At 44.9% G+C, this 13,514-nt stretch overlaps 1 protein-coding gene across 1 annotated transcript in view; it reads left to right on the forward strand.

Annotated features, from left to right (window-relative positions):
* Positions 1-8,694: 8,694 nt before the first annotated feature.
* The window catches only part of Gpatch1 (G-patch domain containing 1), a 48,680-nt gene continuing 43,860 nt past the window's right edge, over positions 8,695-13,514 (forward strand). Inside the window, exon 1 of the mRNA XM_028877774.2 lies at positions 8,695-8,789. Within this exon, the coding sequence (XP_028733607.1) occupies positions 8,717-8,789 (73 nt within the window). The 5' untranslated portion in view covers positions 8,695-8,716. The remainder of the gene's footprint in view (positions 8,790-13,514) is intronic.

Raw genomic sequence — 13,514 nt, forward strand, 5'->3', positions numbered from 1 at the left:
TTCGTGATATGATTGAGCATTCCTTGGATGTATGCCCAACGGTGGTATGGCTGGGTCTTGAGGTAGATCGATTCCCAATTTTCTGAGAAACCGCCATACTGATTTCCACAGTGGTTGTACAAGTTTGTATTTTCACCAACAGTGGAGGAGTGTTCCCTTTGCTCCACATCTTCTCCAACATAGACTGTCATTAGTGTTTTTGATCTTAGCCATTCTGACAGGTGTAAGGTGGTATCTCAGAGTCATTTTGATTTGCATTTCTCTGATGACTAAGAATGTTGAGCATTTCCTTAAATGTCTTTTCAGCCATTTGTGATTCTTCTTTTGAGAATTCTCTGTTTAGCTCTATAGCCCATTTTAATATTGGATTGTTCAGTATTTTGATGTCTAGTTTCTTGAGTTCTTTATATACTTTGGAGATCAGTCCTCTGTCAGATGTGGGGTTGGTGAAGATCTTTTCCCATTCTGTAGGCTGTCTTTTTGTCTTATTGACTGTGTCTTTTGCCCTGCAAAAGCTTCTCAGTTTAAAGAGGTCCCATTTATTAATTGTTGTGCTCAGTGTCTGTGCTGTTGGTGTTATATTTAGGAAGTGATCTCCGGTGCCAATGTGTTCAAGAGTACTTCCTACTTTCTCTTCTATTAAGTTTAGTGTAACTGGATTTATGTTGAGGTCTTTGATCCACTTGGACTTGAATTTTGTGCATGGTGACAGATATGAATCTATTTGTAATCTTTTACATATTGACATCCAGTTATGCCAGCACCATTTGTTGAAGATACTTTCTTTTTTCCATTGTATAGTTTTGGCTTTTTTTGTTGTTGTTGTTGTTAAATATCAGGTGTTCATATGTGCATGGATTAATGTCAGGGTCTTCAATTCGATTCCATTGGTCCATATGTCAGTTTTTATACCAGTACCAAGCTGTTTTTATTACTTAGCTCTATAGTAGAGCTTGAGGTCAGGGATGGAGATGCCTCCAGAGGTTGCTTTATTATACAGGATTCTTTTTTTTTTTTTTTTTTTTTTTTTTTTGAGACAGGGTTTCTTTGTGTAGCTTTGCACCTTTCCTGAAACTCACTTTGTAGACCAGGCTGGCCTCGAACTCACAGAGATCCGCCTGCCTCTGCCTCCCGAGTGCTGGGATTAAAGGCGTGCGCCGCCGCCGCCGCCGCCGCCGCCCGCCGCCGCCGCCGCCGCCGCCGCCGCCGCCACCTGGCTATACAGGATTCTTTTAGCTATCCTGGGTCTTTTGTTTTTCCATATGAAGTTGAATATTTTTCTTTCCAAGTCTGTAAAGAATTGTGTTGGGATTTTGATGGGGATTGCATTGAATCTGTAGATTGCTTTTGGTAAGATTGCCATTTTTACTATGTTAATCCTACCAATCCATGAGCATGGAAGATCCTTCCATTTTCTGATATCTTCTTCAATTTCTTTCTTTAGAGATTTAAAGTTCTTATCAAAAAGGTCCTTCACTTGTTTAGTTAGTGTTATCCCAAGATATTTTATATTATTTATATTATTTGTGGCTATTGTGAAGGGTGATGTTTCTCTGACTTCTTTCTCAGCCCTTTTATCATTTGTGTATAGGAGGGCTACTGATTTTTTTGAGTTGACCTTGTATCCTGCCACTTTACTGAAGGAATTTATCAGCTGTAGAAGTTCCCTGGTAGAGTTTTTGGGGTCACTTATGTATACTATCATATCATCTGCAAATAGTGAAAGTTTGACTTCTTCCTTTCTAATTTGTATCCCTTTGATCTCCTTTTGTTGTCTTATTGCTCTAGCTAGAACTTCTAGTACTATATTGAATAAATATGGGGAGAGTGAACAGCCTTGTCTTGTTCCTGATTTTAGTGGTATCTCTTTGAGTTTCTCTCCATTTAATTTGATGGTGGCTGTTGGCTTGCTGTAAATTGCTTTTATTATGTTTAGGAATGTTCCTTGTATTCCTGATCTCTCTAAGACCTTTATCATGAAGGGGTGTTGGATTTTGTCAAAGGCTTTTTCAACATCTAATGAGACGATCATGTGGTTTTTTTTCTTTCAAATTGTTTATATGGTGTATTACATTGAGATCTTTTTTTTTAAACTTTTTTTAATTTATTTAACTTTATTTTGTGTGCATTGGTATGAAGGTGTCAGATCCCCTGGAATTAGAGTTACAGACAGTTTTGAGCACTGGGATTGAACCTGTGTAGTTGCTGGGAATTGAACCCAGGTACTCCGGAAATGTAGCCAGTGCTCTTAACCACTAAGCCATCTCTCTAGCCTCTATACCTGAGATCTTAATACTTGGAATTGGAAGCAAGAGGATCAGAAGTTCAAAGTCATCCTTGGGTACAGAGTGAGTTCAAGGTTAATCCAGACTTTATGAGACTCTCTCACAAAAACAGGACAAAGCAAAATTTTACAGGATGGACAGTCTTCTTAAATAACACTCAAGCTTAGCCTCTGCTCCCCTCCACACACACACAACACACACTCACACATACACACATATACACTCATGTGTTCATGTTCCATGCACATACAGATGTCCTCACAAAAAATAAATAAATAAAAGAATATTCCCAACTGTACTATTTGAGATGGAAGTTTTCTAGTTCCCTAAGAAGAAATTACCTAAGAGCCCATCTACTAGTAGAATATTGATGGGTGAGGCACAGCAGGTCACATAATGGAAGATTGTAGACAATGAAACAAACACCGCCCTTTTGTGTCCAGAATCTCACGGTGTTGCTGAACAAAGGACATAAAATTCTATATGAGGCCAGCAAGGTGCTTCAGCCAGTAAAGGCTCTTGCCACAAAAGCCTGGCAGCCAGAGGTCAATTCCCAGAACCTACATAGAGGGTTCATTGCCGCGCTGCTCGCAACTGACAAAAGAAAGATTTGCCAGGGCTTATGGTTCCAGAGGGCTAGGGAATCCATGATGATAGTACAGAGCTAAGAAGAGCGTAGACCTTTTACATTTTATTTTACATATATGGCCTGCATGCATGTCTGTTCAACACAGACATGTACATGTTCAGTGCCAAGGGCTTACATCTTTTTTTATTTTATTTATTTATTTTTTGTTTTTCTTTTTCAAGATAGGGTTTCTCTGTGTAGTTTTGGTGCCTGTCCTGGATCTTGCTCTGTAGACCAGGCTGGTCTCCGAACTTACGGAGATCCTCCTGCCTCTGCCTCCCGAGTGCTGAGATTAAAGGTGTGCACCACTACCGCCTGGCTGTTTTTGTTTTTTTTTTTTTTAGACAAAGTTTCTCTGTGTTGTTCTGACTGTCCTGGAACTTGCTCTATAGACTAGGTTGGCCTCAGGGAACCTCTTGCCTCTGCCTCCCGAGTGCTGGGCTTAAAGGTGTGCACCACTACACCACACTACACCTGACTCAGAGCTTACATCTTGAACTGCAAACAGGAAACAGAGAGAGCAAACTGAGACTTGCATTTGGCTTTGAAATCTGAAAGTGATATACTTCCCCTAGTAAGGCCATCCCTTCTAAACCTCCCTTAAACAGTGCCACCAGCCGGGCGGTGGTGGCGCATGCCTTTAATCCCAGCACTCCAGAGGCAGAGGCAGGAGGATCTCTGTGAGTTCAAGGCCAGCCTGGGCTACAGAGTGAGTTCCAGGAAAGGCGCAAAGCTATACAGAGAAACCCTGTCTTGAAAAACCAAAACAAACAAAGAAACAAATGCAAAAACAGTGCCACCAACTGGGCACCAAGAATTCAAACACCTGAACCAATGGGGAATATTCTCATTGAAACCACACATAAGATAGTGTCTTTAAAATAATAATAATTTTTAAAAAAGTGAAAACCTGTTGGGCCCTTAGGAGGTGGAGAAAGCAAGATCAGGAGTTCAAGGGCATCCTCAGTTACATAGTGAGTTCAAGGACAGCCTGGGCTACTTGAGACCTTGTCTCAAAAACAAACAAACAAACAAACAAACGAATGAACGAAAAATCCTGATAATTTCACAGTGTGGATGGAACCAGACAGCATTATGTTGAATAAAATAAGCCAGAGAAAGAAAGACTAGCACCACAAGATCTACTGATATGTGGAATCCTAACAAATGATCTCCTCAAAGACGAAAGTGGAAGAGTAATTATTAGAGGCTAGAAGAGAGGATTGGGAGAGGTTGGTCCAGGAGCACCAAGGTACACTCAGCAAGAAGTTCTGCGGTGTTATGGCACAGTAGGGTCCTACAGATGACAATACACTGTGTGTTCCAAAAAGCGAGGGGCACAAGGGAGCCTGGGAGTTGTCTTCTTAAGGAAACGATAACTAGAATGTAGTAGCACATGCCTGTGATGGAAGGCCCGGGGTAGTGGAGGCAGTAGGATCAAAAGTTCAAAGTCAAGGGCTAGAGAGATGGCTCAAGAGCTAAGCCGCATTGGCTGCTCTTCCAGAGGACCCAGGTTTGATTCCCAGCACCCACATGGCAGCTCATAACTGTCCTTAACTTTAGTTCCAGTGTCTCCTTCTGGCTCCAGAGATACCAGGCACACACATGGTGTACACACTTACATACAAGTAAAACACATAAACACCGCCGGGCGGTGGTGGCACATGCCTTTGATCCCAGCACTCGGCAGGCAGGCAGAGGCAGGTGGATCTCTGTGAGTTTGAGGCCAGCCTGGGCTACAGAGTGAGTTTTAGGAAAGGCACAAAGCTACACAGAGAAACCCTGTCTGGAAAAACAAAACAAAAAACAAGCAAACAAAAAGAAAACCTGGGCTTAGTGCTAGGTGCTTCTTCTCTGGGTTGTTGTTCAGGCGATTCCCAGACTTGGCTCCAAAGCACTACAGGCGATTGTCACTGCTCGTGGCTACCCACTGTTAAGTCTCAAACCCTGGGACAAATGGCTGAGGTGCCTATTTACACATCAAAGCAGATTTAGCCACCAGGATCTCCAGGATCTCTCAGTCCCTACCAGTTACAGACTGTGGCTGGCATACTGTGCCCCCTACCCTGAATTCTCCAGCGCACAGGTTGGGCTGTCCTTCCCACTAGAGGCTCTTCCCTATGCAACCCAGCATTTTGGTTGCCCATCCTCTTTACCTTTGGCCCTTTTCCTTGGCTGCGGCACCTGGCTCTTCTCCTTCTCTCTTCCCCTCCCCCTCTCCTCACATGGCTCAGGGTCACGTCCACTCTGGACTCTCCCAGATGTCCCTGCCTCTAACTATGTCTCCCCTTTATCTATAATAAACTTTCTCCTCCATCATACGTAGGAACAGTCACGTTCCTTTCTTTTTTATTTCTTTTTTTCATTCACTCATCAGAGTGGATGGTAAGATCTAATTGCTGACCGGTGTGGTGGTGCACACATTTAATTCCAGGCCAGCCTGGTCTGTATAGTGAGTTCTAGGCTTAGCTAGGGGTACATAGCCAGACCCTGTCAACAACCCACCCAACCACCCACAAGAAACAAAACACAAAAAAACCACTATCAAGAAAAACCTAGCCAAGTGGTGGCACACGCCTTTAATCCCAGCACCCTGGAGGTAGAGGCAGGTGGATCTCTGAGTTTGAGCCCAGCCTTGTCTATGGAGAGAGTTTCAGGACAGCTAGAGATACACAGAGAAACCCTGTCTCAAAAAGCCCCTCAAAAGAAAACAATCCTGTTGCTGAGGACATGGCACATTGAGCACAAATACCATGGGACACAAGGATCATGCCAAATGTAAGCTGGATAGAGTCCACAGTGCCAGGTGGTGCTATGCAGGCTCCTGAAGGACAAAACTAATCAGTCATCTTACCCAGATATGGTCCCAACTGCTATAATATTGACCTGTCATGTAAGATATACCCACTGGTGTCTTAGTGACATGATGGTTTTGGGGGTAACCAACCACTTCCTAATTGAATCTGAGGTTTGCTCTATGGGAGGAAATACATGTCTATTATGGTAAATCTTGTCAAAATCTGGGGAGGTCAAAGGCCATTGTCGGTAATTTACTACTAGTGATTTTTAAGTGGTATATGGAGTTAAACTGCCTTCTAAATATTTATGTTTATACCCAACCCAGGCCACTGTTGTTCTTGGTCAGAGTGGCTTCTACCCTGGCTGACCTGGAACTCACTCTGTAGAGCAGGCTGGCCTTGAACTCACAGAGATGTACCTGCCACTGTCTCCCAAGTACTAGGATTAAAGATGTGCACCACCATGTCCAGCTTCAAAGGAGTTTCTTTTTGTAGTGGCTCTGGTTAATGCTTTGACTTACATGTCAAGCATTAACATGGTGATGAAAGTGACCATTGAGTGCTCAGCCTTAACTGGGCGTTTACACTGCTTCCCTCTGAGGCTCGGGTGACACTGTAGAAGAGGGTGCAGAAAGATGGTAAGGACCAGAGAAATGGCGAGGAGCGTTATGAAAGGCACTGGGTATGACAGGGCCATTGTGATCATGAACACATGAACAGGCAGTAGCCGTGGCTGGCCGCCCAGGATCACACACACACACACACACACACACACACACACACACACACACACACACACATGCATACACACGAAAGCAGAAGGACTAATTCAGAAGAGGGGGTCTGCAGGAGTGGGAGGGGAGATAAGAGAGGGTTAATTGGGAATTGGGAGTGAAGATGATCATAATGCATTGTACACAGGTACAAAATTGTTAAAAAGTCTGGGCTTCTGGGAGAGGTTTTTATATCAGCCTTACACCTTATTAGTTGAACTTAATTTTTTTTTTTTTTTTTTTTTAAAACACCCAAATATTTTTTTTTTTTTTTTTAAAACATATTTTTTTTTTTTTTTTGGTTTTTCGAGGCAGGGTTTCTCTCTGTAGCTTTGTGCCTTTCCTGGAACTCACTTTGGAGACCAGGGTGGCCTCGAACTCAGAGATTCGCCTGCCTCTGCCTCCTGAGTGCTGGGATTAAAGGCGTGTGCCACCACCGCCCGGCGACCTTATTATTTTTTGTCTTGGCCAAAAAAGTGTGTAAGGTGAGATAACAACACCCCATTTGACAGATGTCTGTCCCTTTAGAGTTGATGAGGGAACTCCAGCATCCTTTTCTCCCTCCCCTCTCTGTTACCGTCTCCTCCTGTGGTGGTATTGTGTTCCCCAAAATATTGTGTACTCTAATAAATTTATCTGGGGTCAGAGAACAGACAGCCACTAGATACAAAGGCTAGAAAATGGTGGCACTCACACCTTTAATCTTAGCATCCAGAGATAGAAATCCCTCTGGATCTCTGTGAGTTCAAGGCCACATTGGAAATAGCCAAGCATGGTGACACACGCCTTTAATCCCAGAAAGCCAGCCTTTAATCCCAGGGAGTGGTGGTAGAAAGCAAAAAGATATATAAGGCGTGAGGACCAGAAACTAGAAGATTTTGGCTGGTTAAGCATTCAGGCTTTTCAGCAGTAATTCAGCTGAGACCCATTCTGGATGAGGACTCAGAGGCCTCCAGTCTGAGGAGACAAGACCAGCTGGGGATCCGGTGAGGTGAAATAGCTGTGGCTTGTTCTGTCTCTCTGATCTACCAGCATTGACCCTGATAACTGGCCTCGGGTTTGATTTTATTAATAAGAACTTTTACGATTCCTGCTACATCCTCCCCTTCCACTTTTCTTCCCTTAGTATTCCTGCCCCCACGTTGTTATTATTATTATCATCCCACGTTCCTTACTTCATTCCTCCCTGCTTTCCATTAGTTCATCCTGGTTTTGTTTTTTTCTGTCAGTGCTAGAGATGGAGCCTGGGTCTCTGGGAATGAAAATCCAGGGCTTCAAACATGCTAAACTCTGGCTCTACCATTGAACTGCACCTCAAGCCCACTCACCTTTCCTGGTTTTTTTCTCTTTTTCTTTTATCTTCCTATTTATTTGATTATTTATGACAGTGTTTCATTATGTAGTCTGGTCTGACTTCCAGCTCTATCCATGCCTGGTCTTGTCTTTGGCCAATCTACTTAGCAGCATGCATGGGTTCTAATAGACTCAGAGTCAGTGAATCCTTCCAGAAGGCTAGAAGGAGGCCCGCTTTTGCGAATATAAAGATGATGAGTGTACCGTGTGTGACTGTGTGTGTGGCCCCACTCATGTTATGTGCACACACCTCTGCTGGTTGCGTTCCTTCCCATCTCTAGTGCAGAGGACCTGGCGTCTGGGTACACAAGCTTTTTCCGGAGGGTGGTTGAGATGGGTGGGAGATGGGGCTTGGCACTGATTGCTGCTGAGGAATTGAAGCAGGGGCGAGGGAGCCAGTTGTGGGACAGGTACACAATGCTGCCTGACATTTGGATGGCTTCCAGCATCTTACTGCCTTGTCCTCCAAGTACTCAAGCACATGACAGGGCAGTATGGGTGTTATAGATAAAATATTTTTTCTTATTTTTTATTTTTTGTTTTTTTGAGACAGGGTTTCTCTGTGTTGCTTTGGAGCCTGTCCTGGAACTCTCTCTGTAGACCAGGCTGGCCTTGAACTCACAGAGATCCACCTGCCTCTGCTTCCCAAGTGCTGGGATCAAAGGCTGCAACACCGCCGCCCGGCTATAGATACACTCTTAACTGAAGCCCGAGTCGGCCTCGCATAGGACTAGGGCCTGCAAGGCGGAGGCGGCATTTCCTCCACAAAATGAACAATTCAAGTTTATAGCGTACTCAGGTTCGCGGAGGCGAAAGTGGGAAGGCTTTTGGCCCATAGAGGCCCCCGTAGTCAGGGGGCGGAGCCCGGAAGGAAACAGGATGGCGGCTCTGGACTGTGACAGCGATGAGGATCTGGTCAGCTATGGGACCGGCCTGGAGCCTCTGGAGGAAGGTGAGGGTCCGATGGCCGGCGGAGTCTGCCGGGCGCAGGCTGGGTGTCCAGCACGTGGGCTCCAGCGACAGCTCGGCCTGGGTTTTGCTCTCTGTGGGCACAGGGAACCCGGTGGGGAGGTGTGTGCTCTGCACTCGTGTGCCGCCTTCCCGGGGGGCAGAGAAGGACGCGGAGGGGTGGGAGGTGCAAGAATGACTAAGCAACTTGGGTATGATGGAAGGTGGTCAGGCAGTCTCTTGCCGCGAGGGGACATTTGCACCCAGACTTGAAAGCAAAAGAAACCAGCCCTGGAAAGATCTGGGAAGAAACACTTGAGATAGGAAATCCCTGATGTGGGAGCAGCTTAGCAATCGAGGGACAGTCAGGACAGGTGTGGTTGGCACTTGCAATGGTAAGCAGGGGTGTGTGTGTGTGTTGCTGTGCATGCTAGGCTAGCTCTTTAAAACCGAGTTACCCATCCAGCCCCAAGAATTAGAATCCTTTCATTTTTCAGACGGTCTCCTGTAGCTCACACTACCTCAGACCCACTTTGTAGCTGAGACTGGCCTTGTACTCTTGATCCTCCTGGCCCGCTTTCCACGTGCTTGGTTTATAACTGTGTGCCATCTCACCCAGCGAGGAGTTTGGCTCTTATAGTAAGGGTAGGAAAAGTCATGGGTGCAGTTCACACAAGGAGAGATTTTTTTCCCCCCTGTTTTGTTTGAGACAGGGTCTTGTTATCTCCATCTGGCTGGACTCATAGAGATCCACCTGCCTCTGTCTCCTGAGTGCTGGGATTAAAGGTGTGCGCCACCACCGTCCAGCAGGATGTATGTTTTAACGTTTTTAGCTTTGATTTTGAGAGTAGTCTGGTTTGGGATGTGCAGAATGGAGCCAAGATATTAGCCTGACAGGTCTGGAGATAGTGGTTGTGTGGCCTGGAGAGTTAGCAGTGACAGCCGTTAAGTAGCCCTTTGTTTGGAGTAGGATTGGAAAGCAGGGTTGACTAGAATTGCTGGTGAGATATAGGGGTGAAGGTAAGATGAACCAAGGTTCTCTGGTGTTTCTGGTCTGTTCTACTTAATGACTGGCTTTACCACAACCACTGATGGCAGGGTTAACCCTGTGGGGAAGACAGGGGTCACAGTGGTCGTCCTGGGCCCAGAAGTTACGAAGACTTTGGCATGAATCTTTTTTTTTTTTTTCAGAACTGAGGACCGAACCCAGGGCTTTGCTCTTGCTAGGCAAGCACTCTACCACTGAGCTAAATCCCCAACCCCTTAGCATGAATCTTAAAAGTTCTTATTAATAAAAACAAACCTGGACCAGGTATTGGGTTAAAGCTAGAAGATCAGAGAGGCAGAACAAGCCACAGCCACCTCACCTTGCCAGTTCCTCAGCTGATCCTGTTTCCTCAGACTGGGAGCTTCTGAGTCCTCATCCAAATGGATCTCAGCTGAACTGCTTCTCGAAAGCCTGAGGCATAACCAGCTAGTTATAGATATATTGGGGAACACAATATCACCACAGTTATACTTCTGAGATATTTTCAGAGACCTTTTCTTACTTCTTTTTTGGCAGCAGTGGGTATAACAAAGGGTCTTTCTATATAGCCCAAGCTGGCCTTGTACTTGTTAAATATGTAGACTAGGCTGGCCTTGAGCTCAGGACAGTTCTCCTTTCTTAGCCTTCCAGGGACTGGGATTACAGGCTTGCCCGTCACACACCCATTAGACAGTTCTGAGACGAGTCCCACGTAGCCTGAGCTAGCCTCAGACTTGCAGCATAGCTTGAACTTCTGGTCCTCCTGCTCCACCTCCTAAGTGCTGAGATCACAGGCATGTGCTGCATGCCTGATTTGTGTGGTGGTTTGGATGAAACTCAAGCTTTTGGGCATGCTAGGGAAGCACTCTATAACTGAGCTACATCCCCAGCCCAAACAGTTCTGATCGTTGGAAACATTTACCAGATTCTGCCTGTACCCCTACCCTCTGCTGACCAAGGCGGAGAAAGGCTAGTCTCTGGATAAGTATGTTTGAAGGTTGCCCTTGTGTTTCCTGAGACATCTGTTTTACACCTACCACCCGCAGTTCCATAATAAAGTTAGTTTCAAGTCCCCTCAGCGCTAACTGTAGAGTTCTTCTCTAAGTAGACTGTGGGGTTTAGCAGGGCCATCATCCCTGTCTCTAATCCTAGACTATTCGTTCAGTACAATCAAGATCACATCAGTTTTACTGGCAAGCACAACACCCTAGGTGCTGGGGGATGTCTTTCTGTACACTGTGAATATATGTTGTTCCTATTGGTTAGTAAATAAGCTGCTTTGGCCTATGGTGAGGCAGCCTAGAGGCAGGCGGGAAATCCAAGGAGAGAGACAGGAAAGAGAAAGGTGGAGTGATGGAGACGCCAGACTGCTATCCTAGGAGCAACATGTAATGGGATGCAGGTAAAGCCACAGAACACATGGTGATACATAGATTAATAGTTACGGGTGGAGTTAACCTATAAGAGCTAGATAGCAAGAGGCCTGCCATAGGCCATACAGTTGATAATTAATATTAAGCCTCTGAATGATAATTTTATAATTGGCTGAGGGACCGCAGGGCCAGGTGGGACCTGAGAAAATTTACGGCTACATGTAGGAATATAAAGAAATAAGAATAAATATAAAGAATGATAAAGATCTTTGACTAGAGGAGTTTCAAATTTAGTAAAGAAGAAACTCACATGATTTGCAAGTGCTAAGATATGGGATGTTCTTGGGTAATATCCTTCACAAGCTAACAGAGAAGCCAGAGAGGGGAGACGCATCCTGTGAAGACTGCTCAGCCAGGAGAGATGGAAGACGAGGGTCATGCACACAGCTGGAGCCAGGCTGGACATCCACTCATATGGTTTCTGTACTGCTGGTCCTACAGTTATTTCTGTGAGGAGAGATGTGCTATTAAGCCATCACCTGTTTGGCCTTGATTTTTTAATTCTTTCAAATTTTAAATTATATTGTTATTACCATGGGAAGGTATGCACATGCCACAGTTTGTGTGCAGAGGTCAGGGGACAACTTTGGGGAGTCAGTTCTCTCCTATTGTGTAGGTTTTAGAGATTAAACATAGGCTGTCAGCCTTGGCAACAAATGCCTTTATCCTCTGAGGTGTCCTGCCAGACCCTCCAATTCTTCCTGTTTTTAACAAAAGTTAGAAATGAAATAAACTGGTCTCACTATGCTTTTGAGGTGAAAGGAAAGGACATTGATTTGTAGACTTTTCTCTTATTTTGATCTAGAAACATTCTTTTTTTTCTTTTCTTTTTGTTTTTTTTTTTTTTTTTTTTGAGACAGGGTTTCTCTGTGTAGCCCTGGCTGTCCTGGAACTCACTCTGTAGACCAGGCTGGCCTCGAACTCATAGATTTGCCTGACTCTGCCACCGAGTGCTGGGATTAAAGGTGTGCACCATCATTGTCTGACTAGAAACATTTTCTTTCTTTCTTTTTTTAAAAATTTATTTATTATGTATACAGCGTTCTGAACGAGTCTCAGAATAGGACACCAGAGCTGTGAGCCACCATATGATTGCTGAGAGTTGAACTCAGGACCTTTGGAAGAGCAGCCAGTGCTCTTAAGCTCTGAGCCATCTCTCCAGCCCCCCCCCCCTTTTTTTTTTTTTAAGTTTTATCTTATTATTTATGTATATGTGTGTCTGTGTAGGGAGAGGATCTAGAAACATTTTTTAAAATAAGTTTTTATTGTGTGTGTGTGTGTGTATGTGTGTGTGTGTGTGTGTGTGTGTGTGTGTGTGTGTGTAGGACTGCCAAAAGAGGACTTTAGATCTCTTGGAGATTGATTTACAGGCAGTTCTGCAGCCTGATGTGGGTACTAGGATCTGAGCTTAGGTCCTTTGGAAGAGCTGCAAGTGCTCTTAACTGATGAGCCACCTCTCCAGCCTCTGGAAATACTCTGTGATTTCTCAGTGTTAGAAGCTTTAGAACTTTCTCCCCACCCCCACCCTTCTCCCTCCCTTCTTCCTTCCTTCCAGGGAACCCAGGGCCTTCCACATGCTGATCCCTCTCTACCACTGAGCTACATTACAGCCCCTGATCCACTTTGAAGTTTCTGGCTGTGTTTTACAGTCCAACTAGACCAATAATCACTCTTAGTCCTGCTTTGAAGTTGTGACGGGTCAGATGGACATTGGTGGAGGCCTGGCTCCTCTGACTTAATTAAGCCTTAATTAAAGTTTCTGGTCCTGACAGCAGGGTTCATTGTCTAAGTATTAGCTAGGGGGTTGACTGACAGCTCGGGAAGGAGGCATCCATCAGTACTTATCTCCTCTTCCTTGGACACCGTCACCTCATTCTAGAATGCTCATCTCCAGCCCTCCTGGACAGATTCATTTCTGGACTGTTTTCCTTCTCCTTTAGTGCTGTGACTGTCACTCCTAAACCTACCTAGGCGTCCCTCGACACAGAGCATGTCACAGGCCCCATAGTGCCGTGCTCAAGGACCTTGAACTGTCTGTCTTTTCTTCTGATTGCTTCTCACCTATTCGTCTAGTTTGACTGGACTCTTTCAGCATATCTGACATTATGTTTTTGGTTTTTTTTTTTTTTTTTTTTTTTGTGTGTGTGTGTGGGGGGGCATGCTTTGGATGAAATCAGGGCTTAATGCATGCTAAGCATGAATTATTCTGTTAGGCTACCTTTCTCCGCAAGCCCAACACTGTCCTATTAGACCTCCTGTTTGCTGATGG

This window comes from Peromyscus leucopus, chromosome 1 (genome assembly GCF_004664715.2).
Source record: "Peromyscus leucopus breed LL Stock chromosome 1, UCI_PerLeu_2.1, whole genome shotgun sequence".
In the NCBI taxonomy this organism is placed as follows: Eukaryota; Metazoa; Chordata; class Mammalia; order Rodentia; family Cricetidae; genus Peromyscus; species Peromyscus leucopus.